The sequence below is a fragment of the Rattus rattus genome, chromosome 3 (genome assembly GCF_011064425.1).
Source record: "Rattus rattus isolate New Zealand chromosome 3, Rrattus_CSIRO_v1, whole genome shotgun sequence".
Taxonomy (NCBI): domain Eukaryota; kingdom Metazoa; phylum Chordata; class Mammalia; order Rodentia; family Muridae; genus Rattus; species Rattus rattus.
The window spans coordinates 75,945,140-75,963,154 of record NC_046156.1 but is presented as its reverse complement, the minus strand read 5'-3'; the positions used below and the strand labels follow the sequence as shown (position 1 = coordinate 75,963,154).

Sequence of the window (18,015 nt, the reverse complement as noted above, 5' to 3'; positions counted from 1 at the left end):
CTAAGTCCATCTGGGCTCCATATCACCTTTGGAGGATTTTTTTTTTAGTTTTGTGTGCAAAATCATCTGAACAGATTTGGAATGAGTAGGTGAGGTATCTAATAAGCAGCATTCAGGAAAACAGGAATCAGACAAGGCTTTCTGTGATCATTACAGACATTCATTCTCTATACAACTTTATCATGAGAGAAATATAACTCAAAGTACTCATTGAACATCCCTTGTTTAGTGGATCAAATAAATCTTGTCTTTAGGGAAATATATGGGTAATAGTGTTGATCAGGGATTTTCCTCCTAAAGTGGAGGAAAGAGGAAACATAAATACCCTTCTTTAGCATCGTTGTGACTATAAATGAGTAGATATTGTCCTGCTTTAACCTGGTTTGCCTTAGTTATCAGACCACAAGTTTATAAGCCAAGAACTGCCTAGACTGTATCTTGCTATTTGCATACTACATTTTCAAAAACCACAGACCTGACACAGTTGTTTTAAAGAGACATTCTTATGAGAATAGCAGTAGTTAGCCAGACACCAAAATTCAAATACAAAATGGATTTTCCGGTGCAGGTTTTCAGCTTCCTGCTAATCAGTGTCACAGGTAACATAGAGCATGGAGTTTGAACTCAGAATCCAGCCAAAATTCTTTTACTTGAGGGATTTGAGTCTATTTTTTTCTTTTCCCTTCTTCTGAATACTGAAATTATTTTTGTATCTCTATGTCTACTAACCCCTTCCTCTCTATATGTTGCTTTTTCCTAATCATAGTGTCCAGTGGAGAAATTGTGCTCACTCAGTCTCCAACAACTGTGGCTGCATCTCCAGGGGAGAAGGTAACCATCACCTGCCTTGCCAGTTCCAGTGTAAGTAACATGTACTGGTACCAGCAGAAGTCAGGCGCTTCCCCTAAACTCTTGATTTATTCCACATCGAGCTTGGCTTCTGGAATCCCAGATCGCTTCAGTGGCAGTGGGTCTGGGACCTCTTATTCTCTCACAATCAGTACCATGGAGGCTGAAGATGCTGCCACTTATTACTGTCAGCAGTGGAGTAATAACCCACCCACACAGTGATACAGACATGAACAAAAACCTCCTAACTCCTTAGGGTCCAGCTACTTCCTCCTAGAGATAAAATGTGGTCAAGGGTTTGATACAGTAGTCTACACAAGGTATACTGCTTTGCAATGAAATGCCATTTGCATCTCTGGTTAATTGTCTCTATAATATTCCACTGTACTGCAGTGCTGTTCTCAAATAATCTAATTTGACTGTCTTTATTTAGTCTTAATTTTTGTTCTGTTTGTAGAAGGCAAGTGTGTCAGGCACTTCTCCTCTGCTATTTTACTGGTAGTTCCCATGAACCTTCACATCTAGTTTCTGCTACTTTCACTGACTTTAGGAACTTCTTTGTTGGAGAGTTTTTTCTTCAGGATAATCACTTACTAAAAGTACATTGCTGTTGTTATCCTACAAAAAGTAGTATCCATCCTAATCTGACTTCTGATTTTTATTAGCAGAACTTCTTTTTCACTAAATTGTCCTGTTAGTATTTGCTTGAAATGATTTTTTCTCCAAAAATAAAAACTCTCGACATTTATTCATATTATTTTTCTATTTTCCTGACAAGAATTGAAACACTTCACCTATAGAGAAACAAATAAGCCAACAGAGAAGTAATAAATAAACATTTTTTCTATATCAATTAATCTATTTATCTATATGACTATCTATCTATATATATATCCATTTGTGTATGCATACCTTACTTTGATTAATTAAATTCAAAAGTAAAATTTTTCTTCTTAGAGAAACAGAAATTATTTAAAATATTTAAATGTAGAATTATATTTAAATTTAAATTATATTTTAAGTAAATTTAAATTACATTTAATAATAATGGAAAATTACATAACATTTTGTTTTCAATTTTCCAATTTAAATTATGAAATTCAGAGATAGAGTTGCAAGCCTCCCTGTCTGCATCTCTAGGAAAATGTGTCACCATCACATGAAGTCAAGATATTGATGAGTATTTAAAACACTCTTTATATATTATAATTTGTCAAGAAAACTTTTTCAGAATCAGTTTTTTGACCTTTATTCCTAGTAAAGGAAAGACTGCATAAAGAGGACCGTGGGCCTAAGAGCACTTCTGACTGCACAGAAGACTGCTGCTTCAAGCAATCTCTGTACATATCTAAACTAAAAAAGGAAACACGTTTACATTTATGTGTTGCGAAACACTATACTATATTTAGTGCTTTATACTTAATTCTGGTTAGTGCTATACCATCTGTGGTTGTTTGAATAAGAATAGCCCCCACAGATTCATATATTTAAATGCTTAGGAAGTGGTCCTATTTTATACCATTTTGAGTTTTAGCTTTGTTGGAGGATGTGTGACACCGGGGTTGGACTCTGAGGTTTAAAAAGCCTAATCTGAGGCCAGTATTCTTATTTTCTTGTTGCTTCTTGATCCAAATGTCAGACTCTCAACTATCATATCTGCCTTTGTGCAGCCAGGCTCCCAATATAAGTGTAGTGACGTAAACTCAAGTTGCAAATAAATGCTTTCCTTTATATGAGTGGTTATGGTATCTCTCCACAGCAATATAATATAACCAAGAAACCAACATATCTATATTGAAAACGTGAGAAGTGTTGAGTTGTGAGGCAACAGTGAAACAGCAAGTCAGTTCTCCAGTTCCTCACTTGCTGTCATATCTTCTGGCAGTACCTTTGTCAGGATCTTTTTTCCTTTATCTGACTTTCTATGGACATGATTAATGATCAACCCTCCTTAATGAGAAATAAAGTCAGAAAAGGAGGATTCAAGGCTCATTGAAATGTGTAGGAAGATTGGACATGGAAAAAAAACTAGAAAAGCACACGGAGATATTGCATACACTTAAGCACATCAACATTTCACCTGGAACATGTGGGGAAATGTTGGGAAAATGGGTTAGTCAGCCCTCATTGTCAGTTTCAGGTAAGACTTAACTTCTAGGGAAGCACCAATAATCAACCAACTCTCGAATGAATATGTCTATGCAACATGACCAAGTCTTTGGATGTTAATAGTTTAGATTCTAATTTGCACAAAATTTTCCTATGATAATTGTATGTCATTAACTCTATAACAACTAAGTGCTACAGTAAAACCAATTACCGAGGGGTACTAGACATCCCGTTTTATTTTATGAAGTAAGGTAATGCCATGTCTAGGTTATACAGTTAAGGGTGGGGAAATTCTACATTTCCTGTTCGATGGTAAAAATTTAAAATTTTTTTGATAATTGGTTATTTTCTCCATGAAGTGGTGTCATAAGAATGCCCAGGATACCTCAAGGCACTAATCAAAGGATGTATAATGATGTATGAAATCATTATTTTTATTTCTGTTTGTTTGTTTGGTAGGTTTGGTTTGGTTTGGTTTTGGTTTTAGTTTTGTTTTTAAGCAGGGGACAAGATTTAAGACATGCTTAATTATCCTCAAAAATCTGATTATTTTAATGAAACCACAATTTCCCTCACTCCTTTAACCCAGTGACACAAAATATGTCACTTTCTAGCATTTTCTGGGCATTTCTATGAGTCTTCATTCTCATGTGAAGCATGAAGTCTATGTTATTCATATCAGAAGTTTCCCTTTCTCTTTTTTTTCTCCATCTTTATTAAATTGGGTATTTCTTATTTACATTTCAATTGCTTTTCCCTTTCCCGGTTTCCAGGCCAACATTCCCCTCACCCCTCCCCCTCCCCTTCTACATAGGTGTTCCCCTCCCCATTCTCCCCCCATTATCGCCCTCCCCCCAACAATCACGTTCACTGGGGGCTCAGTCTTGGCAGGACCAAGGGGTCCCCCTTCCACTGGTGCTCTTAAGTGCAGGCTGACAGGAACCAGATATAGATCTCTCCTGAGAGACACAGCCAGAATACAGCAAATACATAGGCGAATGCCAGCAGCAATCCACTGAACTGAGAACGGGACCCCTGTTGAAGGATTCTGAGAAAGGACTGAAAGAGCTTGAAGGGGCTTGAGACCCCATATGAACAACAATGCCAACCAATCAGAGCTTCCAGGGACTAAGCCACTAGCCAAAGACTATACATTGACTGACCCTGGGCTCCAACTGCCTAGGTAACAATGAATAGCCTTTCTCTTATTCTCACATAACTCATGTCTCTAAGGCTTGTATTTCTTCCACCATTTCTTCTATCGAAAATCTACACTGCAGTTTTGTTTCCTTTCACAGGAAGACAGTTTATCAGTTACGTTGATACTATATGAAAAAATTTCTTGACACATATATGATAGTTCATGCCCAAAGCATCCTAGATCTATACGTGTTATATGGGATATGAGATTTGAGAACTATCGTTAGCTAGGGACTTTGATATGTAGAGTTCATACTGAAATGATATAGTGGAAGTAATGCAATCACAATAATGATTATGAAGCAGATGCTATGGGAAAGAAGAGGTCTTTGAGTATAGAATATATAGGACATTTTATGGATACAAAATCTGTATTTTGATTACTTCCTCTGACTTCTGGAGGAACGTAGCCCTTCTAATTCCTTGATTTTAGCTCAGTAAGAATTCTCACCTTCTGAGAGGCTATGCCAGAGCCTGACAAATACAGAAGCAAATGATCACAGTCAACCACTGTACTGCGAATGGGGTCCCCTAATGAGGACTTAGGGAAAGAACAGGCGTGGCTGAAGGAGTTTGCAATCCCGTAGGAAGAACCAACCAGATACCCCAGAGCTTCCAGGGAATAAATCACCAACCAAAGTGTACAAATGGAGTGACCCATAGCTCCAGCTCCAAGTGTTGAAGATGATAGCCTTGTTGGGGACCAGTGGAAAGAGAGCTCTTTGTCCTGTGAAGTCTAGATGCCCCAGTGTAGGAAAATGCAAGGACACGGATGTGGGAGGGTGTGGGTGTGTGGGTCAAAAAGCACCCTCATAGAAGTGGGGGAGATGGGATAAGGGTTTTCCCTGATCAGAAACCAGGATAAGGAAAGCATTTGAAGTGTAAATAATGAAAGTATCAAATTAAAAAACAGAATTCTCACCTTCAGAACTTTGAGATATTCAAGTAGAATTGCCTGATTTCACTGATAACGTAGGAATTAGAAGAGCAAAATCAGTTTCATTCAAGGATGGAGAGTGTTTTTTTCACATGAGAGAAAATGTTTGTTCTCTAAAAACATTCTACCCTTCTTATGTCTATGTCTTTTGGTAGAAGACATAGAGTATTTCCTTCTGGGAAAAGGTGCTGCCAAGGATATCTTAGTGAAACATTCTCTTGATGACACATAGTTTTCATTTCTGTCTATTTTGGGGTTGGTTCTCACAGCATTTGCCTTGAAGGAGAAAGGTAGCTTTCTTCAGTTAAAGTTTGGTCTATTTCTTCACTTATTAAGAAGGCAGGTCAAATTTCCATGTTATAATATTATAGGAAATGAATAAGTCAGAGTGACACAGGCATGTTTGGAATAGGTTGATTAATATCCTGGAATCCAAATTAATTTTACTATTAAATTATTTTGTTTACATTCCAAATGCTATCCCCTCTCAGAGAACAAGTATGCTATGCTCCTGTCTGCAAGTCAAACATAGCATCAGTAATAGTGTCCATGTTTGGTTCCTACACATGAGCTGGATAAACCACCAACAAAAGCATGAATAACTGCACCAAAATACTTAGCACACTGGAAAAACACCTGTACCTAACCCATGCTTATAACTTCCTATCATGGAAATTTCTGACAGCAGAGCAACAAGTACTGACTCCATTGTAAACAAATGCACTCAGAAAAATAATAAAGTAGTGGCAGCTGCTCAAACAAGTCTTGACTGGCTTTTGGTAAATAAGGCAAACTCTACTCCAGTTTAAATTTTAAGGAAAAAATTTCTATGTACTATAATAATATAACATAAAGGGCAATTCTTCTAATTCTTCTCTGACATAATACTGTTCATATTTTCATGGTAGTTATTTAATGTGAGTCTAGCATCTTGTATACTTTTCTCAGGGTTATTTTTAAACAAGCATGTAGTTGAAAATACGATAAATGAGAGTAACCTCAAAAGCAATAGTGAGGTCTCTGAATTTCAGAAAAGAAGGATATTTTTCCCTATTCATCTGTAAAGAAAATCAATGTCTTATCTGAGTATTCTGAGAATCCAGATAGCAAAATGGTATGCAAGTTTTCCCAGTGCCTTAAGGGTTCAAAATTTGATTAGATTTGATATTTGATGAATTTGAATTGACTGAGTTCAATGAGGAAATGTCAGCTGATAAGAGAAGGAAAATATGCAGTTTGGATTTTGGTTTTGTTCTGGAGGTGAGTGGGCAGTTATCATCTTACCTACTATTCTACTGTTGGAAAATGACACCATGACCATGAAATTTATAAAAAAATATTTTATTAGGGGATACTTTAGTTTTATATTAAATTATTTTGTTTAAATCCCAAATGCTGCCCCCTTCCCCTCTGCCCTCTCAAGAGTCTTCATCACACTCCTCTTTGTCTCTGAGAGGATACTCCCCCACTCTCCCTCACCTCTCCACCCCAATTAGATTTCCCCTTCCCTGGAGTATCAAGCCAATGTTCATCTATAAGTATGCGCATCTTTCTAAGATTGAGAGCTGCTGGCAGAGCCTCTCAGAGGACAAGTATACTATGCTCCTGTCTGTAAGCTCAGCATAGCATCAGTGATAGTGTCCAGGTTTGGTTCCTACACATGAGATGGATATCAAGCTGGGCTGATGACTGGGTGGCCTATCCCTCAGGACGGGTACCATATTGGAACCTGTCTTTTCTTTAGACAGGAACCATTCTGGATCAAAAATGTTGAAGTTAGGTGGGTGGTCCCTTCTGTCAACTGGAAGTGGTCTCTTCAGGCTTGATCTCATTATTGGGGATTTTGGGTATGGGCATTCAGGTTGACTCCTGGGAGCATCTCACACTCTGAAATGTTCTAGAGTTTCCCCTCATCCACCAACCTCAGCAGCTGCATATCTTCAATCATTCTTATGGCCCTCAGGCTTCTTTCCTGTCTCCACCCATACCTGATCCTGCCACCCTTCCTCCTCCCATCCAGGTTCCTCTTTCCCTCTGCTTCCCATAATTATTTTGTTCACCATTCTAAGAGGGATTGAAGCACCCTTACCCGGGCCTTGTTAAACTTCATTTCTGAGTTGTATCATGGATATTCTGTATTTTTGGCTAATAACCACTTATCAGTGAATATCTACCATGCATGTATTTTTGAGTCTGGGTTACCACGCTCCTCCAGATATTTTCTAGTTACATTCATACCCCAGGATAAATACATTGCCAAAGAGATCCTGCCATTGTGAACTGTTCCATTAGGAACTGGAACAGATTTTGTGTTAGTAGTACATGACAAAGAAGAGACAAAATCCAATAGTTAAATGAGCATTTTCAAAAAAGGTTCTTCAGTTCTCAAAACAATGGCTATGTCAAGAGGGAACAGAAGGCAGGGTCAGTAATCAGAGACATCTAAGGACTACCAGGTTTAGGTATGTACAGGTGTAGCTCATGATATTTTGATGAGAAATGGAGAGAGGCAGCCATGAAGAAGATATTAAAGAGTAGTCGCCAGGCTTGGAGATTCTCTGTAGTTTTCTGTTGAAAAGAAAAATTGAGAATGTTCCATAGGTTGTTTGAGGTGCTCTGATAGTGGTTCCAGAAGGAAAGGGTCATGAATTGAGGATCAATGCCATGAGGCCCATTTTGTCATCTGTAGTTTCAAGCACCTTCCAAAGCACAGCATTACAGTAGGACTTTCTTGGACCTACCACTAGTATAAATATGACAGAAGCAATAAGCTTTAAAGGCTTTCAATGGAACATGGTGGTAACTACCATTCAAACTTAACCCACCTATACAGCCTATGACCTGACATGTGACTGGATCCATATCTCTCCTTAGGTCCAGCCCTTGTCTGTTCCCCTCCATGTCTGCTCTCGATTATCCTCCCTCTGCCTTCTTCTTTCTCGATCAGTCTGTCACCCTGGAAGTTTTGACCCCCTGTTTCCTGCCCCAAGTATTGATCATCAGATCTTTATTATAACCAATCAATAGCAACACATCTGATTCATCTCTTTGGTTACCTAAAACTTTGACAGTTGTTAGAAAGAGAAAGCTAGTGATAGGCCATAGATATGAAATACCAAAAGTCTACTAGCACATAGCTTTCTGCTAGTCCAGAATTAACAATTGAAATTCTTCAAATGTACAGAAGAGGCTGCCTTTTGTAGACAAGCAGGATACACAGTGGAGGGATAAAGACACTAACCCTCCAAAAAAACTCTCATTCCAAAATTGTTCCTTTTTAAAAACATTTCAGTAACAGAGATGGAGCAAAGACTGAGAGAATGGCCAACCAATAACCGGCCCAACTTGAAAGCCATCTCAAGGGCAAGTGCCAATCCCTGATCCTATTAATGATACTCTATTATGCTTGCAGGCAGGTCCTAGCATAACTGTCTTCTCATAGGCTCTACCTGACAGAAAACTGAAACAGATGTAGATACCCACAGCCCAACAACGAGTTGAGGTATGGGACTCTTATGGAAGAGTTGGGGGAAGAATTGAAAGCCCTGAAGAGGATAGAAAATCCATAGGAAGACCAACAGTGTCAACCAACCTGCACCCTTGGCAGCTTTCAAAAAGTTAGCCACTAACCAAAGAGCATATACAGGCTAGACTGAGGCCCCTGGCACATTGGGCTGCCTTGTCAGGCCACAGTGGACTTGATGTATTGGAATGGGTGATAGAGAACGGTTGCCAACCTCTCAGAGGACAAGAGAATGATGGTGGGGAAGAGACTCTGTGAGAGGATACTTGGAAGTGGGGAACAGCATTTGGGGTTTAAATAAATTAATTTTAAAAGTAAAATATCAAAAAAAATCACATTACACATGTGAAAGAATGTTACCCAAACATAGCATGGCTGTGAGAAAGAGCTCTAATTCCCTTCCATTGCTCACAATGAAATAGCTGTTGAAATGTTTAGGTACATACAACCTCATCATGACACATGAAATGAAACAGAAGATGGGTGGCCCCTTTCTAATTATCCAAGATGTTGTAAATACAGTAGGGATACAAAAATTCTGTATTTAGTGGTGGTACTTTAGACCCAGGAGAAACCACTGTCCTTTGTGTGTCAGTGTCTTTCTAATTATGTGAATGATTTCCTTTCCTGAGAAGATCCAAGCATGGTTTCATCCATCATGTTGTCACATTTTCAAAGATTTACCAACAGAGACTGATAAATGAGACTACAAAGTTCTGTATGCCCAGCCTCGAATTCTGCCAGTTAAGTAAATCTCTTTTGTTAAGGATGTAGATAGTTCTAAGTATTATAATAGAGCAACAGCAAGAGAAATTTAATGCATAGCTATAGGACATACGGATATAGTATGATATACAGAGTTGATTTTGTGCTTCCTTTTATTGGAAATACAGGACTTATAGTAATATATTCTTAGGGTGCTGTTCCAATGTCCTATCCTCATTCTAGGAACAATTAATTTAAAATTCAGCCAACCCTTAATGCAAAATAAAACCACAGTAGAAAGCTTGTATCCAGTACAACTTAATAAGGGGGGAAATATAGAAGATTACAAAATAGTGCTCCAGAATACTTTAAGAATATAAAGTGTTAAGAATATATTTTAATATTTTTGAAAATGGTTGATGTCTTTTAAAAGTTCTGTTCTCCCATAAGCTAAGTAATACATTTGATAGTCAATTATAATAATCCTAAATGTATCATTATTTATCATGTTTAATGTATCCCATTAAAGGTATCCTGAGAATTTCTGTCACAACATTTCTGCAGGGACTAAAGAAGAAGAAACAAGATGTCAGAGAATTTATGGGCCACTGAATACTAAGTGCCCAATAACTTTCACAGCTTGACTGTATCTGGAAAATAACATTACCAGATAGAAACAGTAGGTCTTAACTGGGGACTCTGTTGCATTCTTTGGTAGTTTATGTCATGACTTGTTTCATTGTGGGAGGGGCACTAAATTACTGTTGACAGTAATAAGTAGAAGGTGAGAGTGAAGTCCATCCCAAATCTACTACTACTGAACCTTGAAGGAACTCCAGATTCTAAAATGGATGAATGGTCTACTAGGAGTTTAGGAATATTCCATGGTTTCTGCTGATACCAGGCTAACTAATCACTAATATCTTCATCTGGCCTGTAAGGATTGTTGACGCTGTCTCCTCAAGATGCAGACAAGGAGGAATGAAATTGGGTAATCTGGATGTCACATACCATACCTGTTATTGGAAACATACAACCAATATATATGGTTAATCATGATTGAAATGCCTTCTCTGAATTTCTAGTTATCACTCTTTACAAAGGGTCAACTGATTCCCATGGCATCCTTCCTCACTTGAGATCCAGAACATAAAGATCTGTGGAAACTGAGAAGGAGGCTTCATGTTTGTGCTAGGGCCTGACATTGACTCCTGTGGGTGGCCAGACTCTTAAGAAGTGCAGTAGACACATGCAAATCATCAGTGCCTGGACAGGGCTGGATACATATGTAGGCTGGTTTATTTTAGTAACTCATTTGGGCTGTGTCCAAGTGTCTTGAGTCAGACCAGAATACTGCAGTTTTGCTGCAAATTTTTGCTTTCAATGGTTGATTTTATTATAAAAGAAATTTGGTAGATTTTTCAGTATTTCAGTGGATGTACATTTAGGAATAAAGTCCATTTCTCTACTTTATTAGGATTAGCTAGAATACCATTTTTCAACAAGCCATAGTAAATATTAAAATATGGCTTCACCTCTTCTTACAAATATTTTTTTCTTACAACATTTACATAAGGAATTCTTTTATTTGAAGTAATTTTTAGAATACATTTCAGAAACAGAAATAAATTTCAAATCATTTGTGATAACATCTCAGCACTTGTATTTTTCATAATATAGTAAACATTGTGGTACCAACATACAAAAGTAACAGTGTTTCTTCAACAAAATACTTTACAATATGGGGCAGAAGATATGGTTCAATAGTTGTTGCTCTTGCATAGGAACCAGGATGGAAATTCAGCTCACACTCATCTCAAGGTAGAGTTTAGAGAGATATGTCACCTTCTTGGCTTCACATGTAGCAGTACACATGTGGTACACAGACATACAGGATAGGATAGCATCCAAACATGAGCTGAAAAAAATGTGAATATTTTAAAAATACTTTGTTGTAAGGTTGTGTGGTGTGTGTGTGTGTGTGTGTGTGTGTGTGTGTTTCATGTGTCTGTAGTGTGTCTACACAAGGAAGGTGGGTCATAATTTCTGAAAGGAAAAAAAGGAAGTGAGAAAATTATGTGATTCTATTATAATAACAAAAATTGTTATGATAGAATACAAATCAAATCTTATATCTTATTGCAGATTAAAATAATGATGAAAATTGACAGAAAGATAATAAAAGAGATCTAGATTTAAACATTTAAAAACAAAGTCCATGTTATTTTTATAACCAAAATCCCCTTTTAGGAAACTATCTCCTTTTTGGGAATCTAAAACTAGCAGCTCTGGGAGATGCAGAATCTCAAGAAAATCTCTACAGTATATAGAGACTTCAACAGAGACCTGTTGTTTCCAATGTTCTTCTTGTGGCAATACAGTGTCCAGAAGCTGGTGGAACAAAATAGAAAATCTTACAAGATGATTTATTATTTCCCCATTCTAGCTTCATAGAATTTAGTGCCGATAAAAGCCAGAATATCATATGATTTAACCAGGTGCTTTACAGGGCCATATACCTTTAGGAACTACTCATCCATCCATTATTGAATAAGCTACAATGAAGTCATGATGCAAGCTATTACAATTAAAATGTCATTTTAAATAAAACTCCTAATATTTATGCCACAACAGCCTTTGTCTTGATATCGTTTGTGGGATTTTGAGGTTCTCAACTTACTTTGTTACTATATACAGTGTTTCAGCCAAGTAACTTTTTGCTTTGATAAGGTGCCTGAAATATTGCATTTTTAACAGAAACTTGACTTCTAACTACATGTATTTACCTTTAACTACACCTTGTTCTGTAGAATTAGTTTTATTCCCTGAAGAATGCTGAGTAGGAGCAGCAAAGTTCAAATCCCAGGTAGCCATGTGATAACAAAAGGAAACACCACCCCAATAGGGTACCATACTTTTAAAACTACATAGGATATTCAACAATTTGTTTAGTTTGGTACTTATTTTAATTGCCTTGGTACCATTGTTACTATTCAAAAGTTTTACATTATAATCTCATCATATGATGGGAAGTATGTAGAGAACGAATACACTTTAGACTGTTATTTTCCTTTTTTTTTTACACTCCAGGTTTTATTTCCATCCAGGTCCACCCTCCAAGTGTTCTACACTCCGTACCTCCTCCACACTTCCTCTGTGGCTACAAGGATGTCCACATCCCACCCACCCACCCAACCAGATCTGGGGCCTCCAGTCTCTTGAAGTTTAGATACATCTTCTCTGGCTGAACCCAGACCCAGCAATCCTCTGCTATACATGTGTTGGGGGGCCCATATTAGTTGGTCTATGCTGCCTTGTTGGTGATCCAGTGTCTAAGTGATCAGGGGGTTGATTGAAACCACTGGTGCTCTTACAGGGTTGCCCTCCTCCTCAGCTTCTTCCAGTTTTTCTCCAATTAAACCACAGGGGCAGAGCTTCTGTTCATTGGATGAATACAAATATCTGCATCTGACTCTTTCATCTGCTGTTGGGTCTTTCAGAGGGCAGTCATGACAGGTCCTTTTGTGAGCACCCATAGCCTCAGTACTAGAGACAAGCCTTGCAGTCTACCCTTGAGCGGGTTCTCACTTTAGGCCTGTCTCTGGACCTCCTTTTCCTCAGCCTCTTCTCCATTTCCATCTCTGCAGTTCTTTCGAACAGGGACAATTATGGGTTGAGTTTTGACTGTGGGATAGCAACTCATCCCTCACTTAATACCCAGTTTTTTCTTCTGGAGGTGGGCTCTACAATTCCCTCTCCCCACTGTAGCACATTTCATCTGTGGTCCCTCTCTCTGAGTCCTAAGAGTCTCTCACCTCCCACATCTCTGATATATTCCAGAGGCCCTCCCAACCTCCTACCTCCTGAGTTTTCCTGTGTCCATTCTTTCTGCTTACCCTTAGGGCTTCAGTCCTTTTCCTGCTTCCTTTCTTTGGTTTATTTTCTTGAAAGTGATTACACCCACAGTTACCCTATTGTTCTTGATTATCCTGCAATTCGAGTGTCTTCAGAAAAATGGCCTCTCTCAGAACTCTGGCTTCTTGCAACAGACTTATCTGGTTCAGGAGAATCCATTTCCACTTGAAGCTTGTTGAAGTCCTAAATACCAGGGATGTTTGGAGGGAACTGATTAACATGAAGGTTAAAACAGCATGTCTCAGGGGATGGAAAGATGGCTAAGTAGCTAAGAGCATATGTTGCTTTTGCAGAAGCCCTGGATTGAATTGCCAACAATCACTTGGTGGTTTACATCTATGTGTAACTACAGTCCCAATAAATCTAAAGCCTTCTTTTGATTTTCTTGAATACCAAAATTACATGGGGTGCATATGCATATATATATATATATATGTACATATATGTATAAAGAAAAAAGACTCATATACAGGATATATGAATAAACCTGAAAAGAAAAAAATGGATGGCTTTCAATTTCAGTAGGTCCAAGATAATTATAATGTGTTTTTGAAGGTCTATTGAGGACCAAACACTAATTTCAAGACTGAACTGAGGGAGATATTCTATCATTTATCTACAATGATATCTTTGACCCATGTGATGACTTGTTTATGTTATGTAAGAGATTGGATGATTTAGTGCCAATATTATTGAAATATAAAAATCATCTTCATAAGAATAATTGATCTTTCTTTCTGAAGGAAGAATAAGAGTAGCAAGTATCCACTAAACACAAATAATAAAACATGATGAAAAAGTAGTCATTTACTTAGAATTGATTGCTCAGCAAAGCATAATTTACAATTCATTTTAATTCAACAACTCTAAAGTTAGTGTCTTTCAATATGTGCATCTATTTACAATTTTTTTCATTAATATGTTTAATCTTTGATCCACAGTTGAATAAGTCTTTTATGAAGGTGGAAATGAGGCTTTTCTTGTAGAAAAGCTAGAGAGAGCCAAATCTCCATACTGGTCTCTGCTTAACTTCAAAGTTAATAGGAGGATAGTTAAAGTATTCTGTAAGAAAAATTAAATTTTTGATCAAAATTATACTTGAATTTTTAGACTTAGGAGCTGTTGGTCTTTACTAAGTGATGCATAATGTATTTGAAAATATGCTCGTATATTACCAAATAACAATATGACATGAACTAAAAAATAAAAGCATGATCCATAACAAGAATGGTGGTTGTTCAGATGACTGCATCTTCTGAAACTCCAAAACAGGGAACTCTAAAAATCAAGCATGGAATAAAGTACTGGATAGTTGCTACAAAACCAGTCCCTGTGTTTGCGTCCATTTGAATGGGAGGTTTTCCAACCTTATTTTCCTCATGCTTGACTACTGCAGAAATGTCTCTGAACCCACCTGCACTCCCACGCAGGTTCCTGTCCCCCATCTGGCTCCTATGACTATTTTATTTCACATTCTAAGTGAGATTTAAGAATCCTTAAATCTTTGTCCTTCCTTATTATTTAACTTCTTTGGGCATGTGGAGTGTATCATGAGTTATCCTGTACTTTGTAGCTAATATCCATTTATAAGTAGGTACATACCATGTATATTTAATTGGTTCTCTGTTACCTCACTCAGGAAGGTATTTTTAGTTCCATCAATTTGCTTATAAAATTCACCATGTCCTTGTTTTTAATAGCTGAGTAGTGTTACATTGTGAAAATGAACCACAATTTTTTTTGTCCATTCTTCCATTAAAATGTATCTAAAACTTGTTTCCAGTTCTGGTTTTACAAATAAAACTTCTGTGAACGCAGTGGAGCATCTTTGTAGTACATGCCCAAGACTGTTATAGCTAATTCTTGAGTATAACTATTTCCAATCTTTTGAGAAGATGCCAGATTTATTTCATGGGTGGTTGTACAAGTTTTCACTCCCACTAGCAATGGAAGAATATTCCCATTGCTCCACATCATCGCAAGTATGTGCTGCTGCTTGAGTTTTTGATATTAGCTATTCTGAGGTCTATAATATTTTCAGGGTTGTTTTCATTTGCATTTATCTGATGACTAAGCATGATTACTTTGAACATGTATTTAAGTGCTTATTGGTCATTAGAGACCTCCTTTCAGAATTCCTTTACAGTTTGTTGGTGACTACTTTCTTGAGTACTTTATATATTTTGGATATTATCTCTCTATTAGATATAGGGTGTAAGTCTGCTATTTTGTCTAACTTACAGCGTCCTTTGCCTTACAGAGCTTTACAGATTCATTAGATCCCATTTGCCAATTGTTGATCTTAGAGCCTGAAACACTGATATAATGTTCAGGTAACTGTCACCTGTACCAATGTGTTATGGCTATTTGCATGTTTTCATCTATGGATTCAGTGTATCTGTGTGTTTGTTGAGGTCTTTGATCCAATTGGACTTGAGTGTTGTGCAGGGTAATAAATATGGATTTATTTTGCTTGCTAGAGGTAGTAAGACCAGCACTATTTGTTCAAGATACTGGTTTTCTCTCTATGCTTTTGGCTTCTTGGTGAAAAATCAAGTATCCATAAATGTATGGGTTTATTTCATCATATTCAACCAGATTCTACTGATAAATGTGTCTGTATCTGTACCAAAATATGCAGTTTTTATTACTGTTACTTTGTAGTACAATTTGAGGTCAGGGATGGTGATACTTCCAAATGTTCACTTATTTTTTGTTGTTTTCATTGTTTGTTTGTTTCTTTTTCCATATGAAGGTGAGAATAGCTCATTCAAGGTCCGAAAAAATTATGTTGGATTTTTGGTGGAGATTGTATTGAATATGTAGATTACTTTTTAGAAAGATGGCCATTTTCACTGTTAATCTTACTAATCCATAAGCATGGGACATAGTTTGATCTTTGGATGTCTTCTTCAATTTTCTTTTGCAGATACCTGAAGTCTTATCCGACAGGTCTTTCCCTTGCTTGGTTAGAGTTACACAAATGAATTTTCATTATTTGTGAATAATGTACAGAACAGTCTGTGAGCTTATTATATTTTATAGCCATCTCTTTAATAAATTAGGGAATTTTTTTCTTTTGTTGAAGACATTTTATGAATCTTTGAGCTGGGTAACATTTTTTTCACATCTTCATATTATTTTTTGGTTTTGTCTTTTCATAGTCCCAAATTTCCTGGACCTTTTGTGTTAGAAAATGATTCAGTTTGGCATTTCTTTGGATTAATTATCAATTTATTACATTGTATCTTCTACCTACGTTTTATTTCTTGTATTCTGTTGGTGATGCTTTTGTATGTAGTTTCTGTACTCTTTTAGAGTCAATGGATCTATCAGATTTTACTCTTACCACTAGCAGACTGGAAATTTGAGTCCTAATATAAATTACACAGAAATACAGCTCAATCTTCATTTAGGTCCCCAAACATCTGAAATGGAGAATTTTCTCCAAAATAGCCAACAAGTCTAACTTTTCTGGCTTCAGTCAGAGAGGACACGCCTAATACAGCAGAGACTGGACACACCAGGGTAGGGTAATATCCAAGGAAGCCCCACCCTCTTAGAGGAGAAACAAGTATTGCAGGAAGGATTCTGTAGGTTGTGGACCTGAAGAGGGTGCAGCTTTGAGAATGTAAATAAATAAATAAATAAATTAATTAATTAATTAATTAAGTTGAACAGAGATGCAGAAATGTGACCTAGGATTTAACAGTTGCTTTTCCTTGTTCCTCAACCTGCAGACAGACAGAATGTCTCAGATGAAGCCAGGCATTGAAGGACACTGGAATGTTTTAGCCAAGGGAGCCCAGGAGACTGTGCTTTCCAACAATATCTTTGGTGTTTGTCTGTTTTCTTATTTAGCTTATTGTTTGTTTTTTTTAATTTTTATTACTGAGCAACACAGACATTTTTGAGTCTCTAAGCTTCATGAACTGTAGTGTTCATTCTACCTGAAGCATCTTGGTGACAGCCTCAGTTGGGATTCATATAGTGAGACAAATGTCATTCTAGATGTCCCAAACACTATTATTTGAAATGAAAATTGAAATCTACAATAGAATTATTGACTGGGTTTGATATGTGAGAATCAGTTGATCACAAAAATTGATACTTAAGACAGGGAATCCTCTAGTGTTCATTCAGAAACCATTTCTCAGCTGTTATCAAAGATGAGCTATCTGAGCATAAGGTCTTGTGAATTGTTTCATTAGCACTGTATTATGGTAGTGATGTTTTCTGTTGCTTTACTCCGAATTTAATGTAGTCCTCACATTTTTCATGCACCTTTCAGTACTTGGTAAAGACTTTATAACCTCACCTTGTAGATCTAATGGATAACCCCTTAATTAAGGGATTGTATAAAGAGTCAGCATAAAATGTGTGTGTGTGTTTGTGCGTGTGTGTGTGTGTGTGTGTTTGTGTGTTTGTGAAATGGAGTTCAGAAGTCACAAGAAGCATTGTGATATAGGTAATTATTAGAAATAAAAACATCAAAGACTAGGTAGATAGTCAAGTGGTCCTCAGACCTATAAACAAAAATATGTGTACACAAACACTTTGTCACACAAAAATTATACTTAAAATATTTTGAAAGGATTCAGTTTTCATCATATGTATATAGGTATTTTGCCAACATATATGTCTATGTACCATGTGTATGGCTGGTACCTATGGAGGAGAGTAGAACTTGAACTAGAGGTACATATGGTGGTGAGACACCATGTGGTTAATGGAATCCAAACTGGCTCCAGTGCAAGAATAACAAGTGCTCTTAAAT

At 37.1% G+C, this 18,015-nt stretch overlaps 1 gene segment (V, D, J or C); it reads left to right on the top strand.

Moving 5' to 3' along the window:
• The first annotated feature begins 550 nt into the window (after positions 1-550).
• LOC116895820 lies at positions 551-1,071 on the top strand. The segment is given in 2 exon segments: positions 551-599; positions 767-1,071. Coding segments are annotated over 2 exon segments (354 nt in total).
• Positions 1,072-18,015: the final 16,944 nt, after the last annotated feature.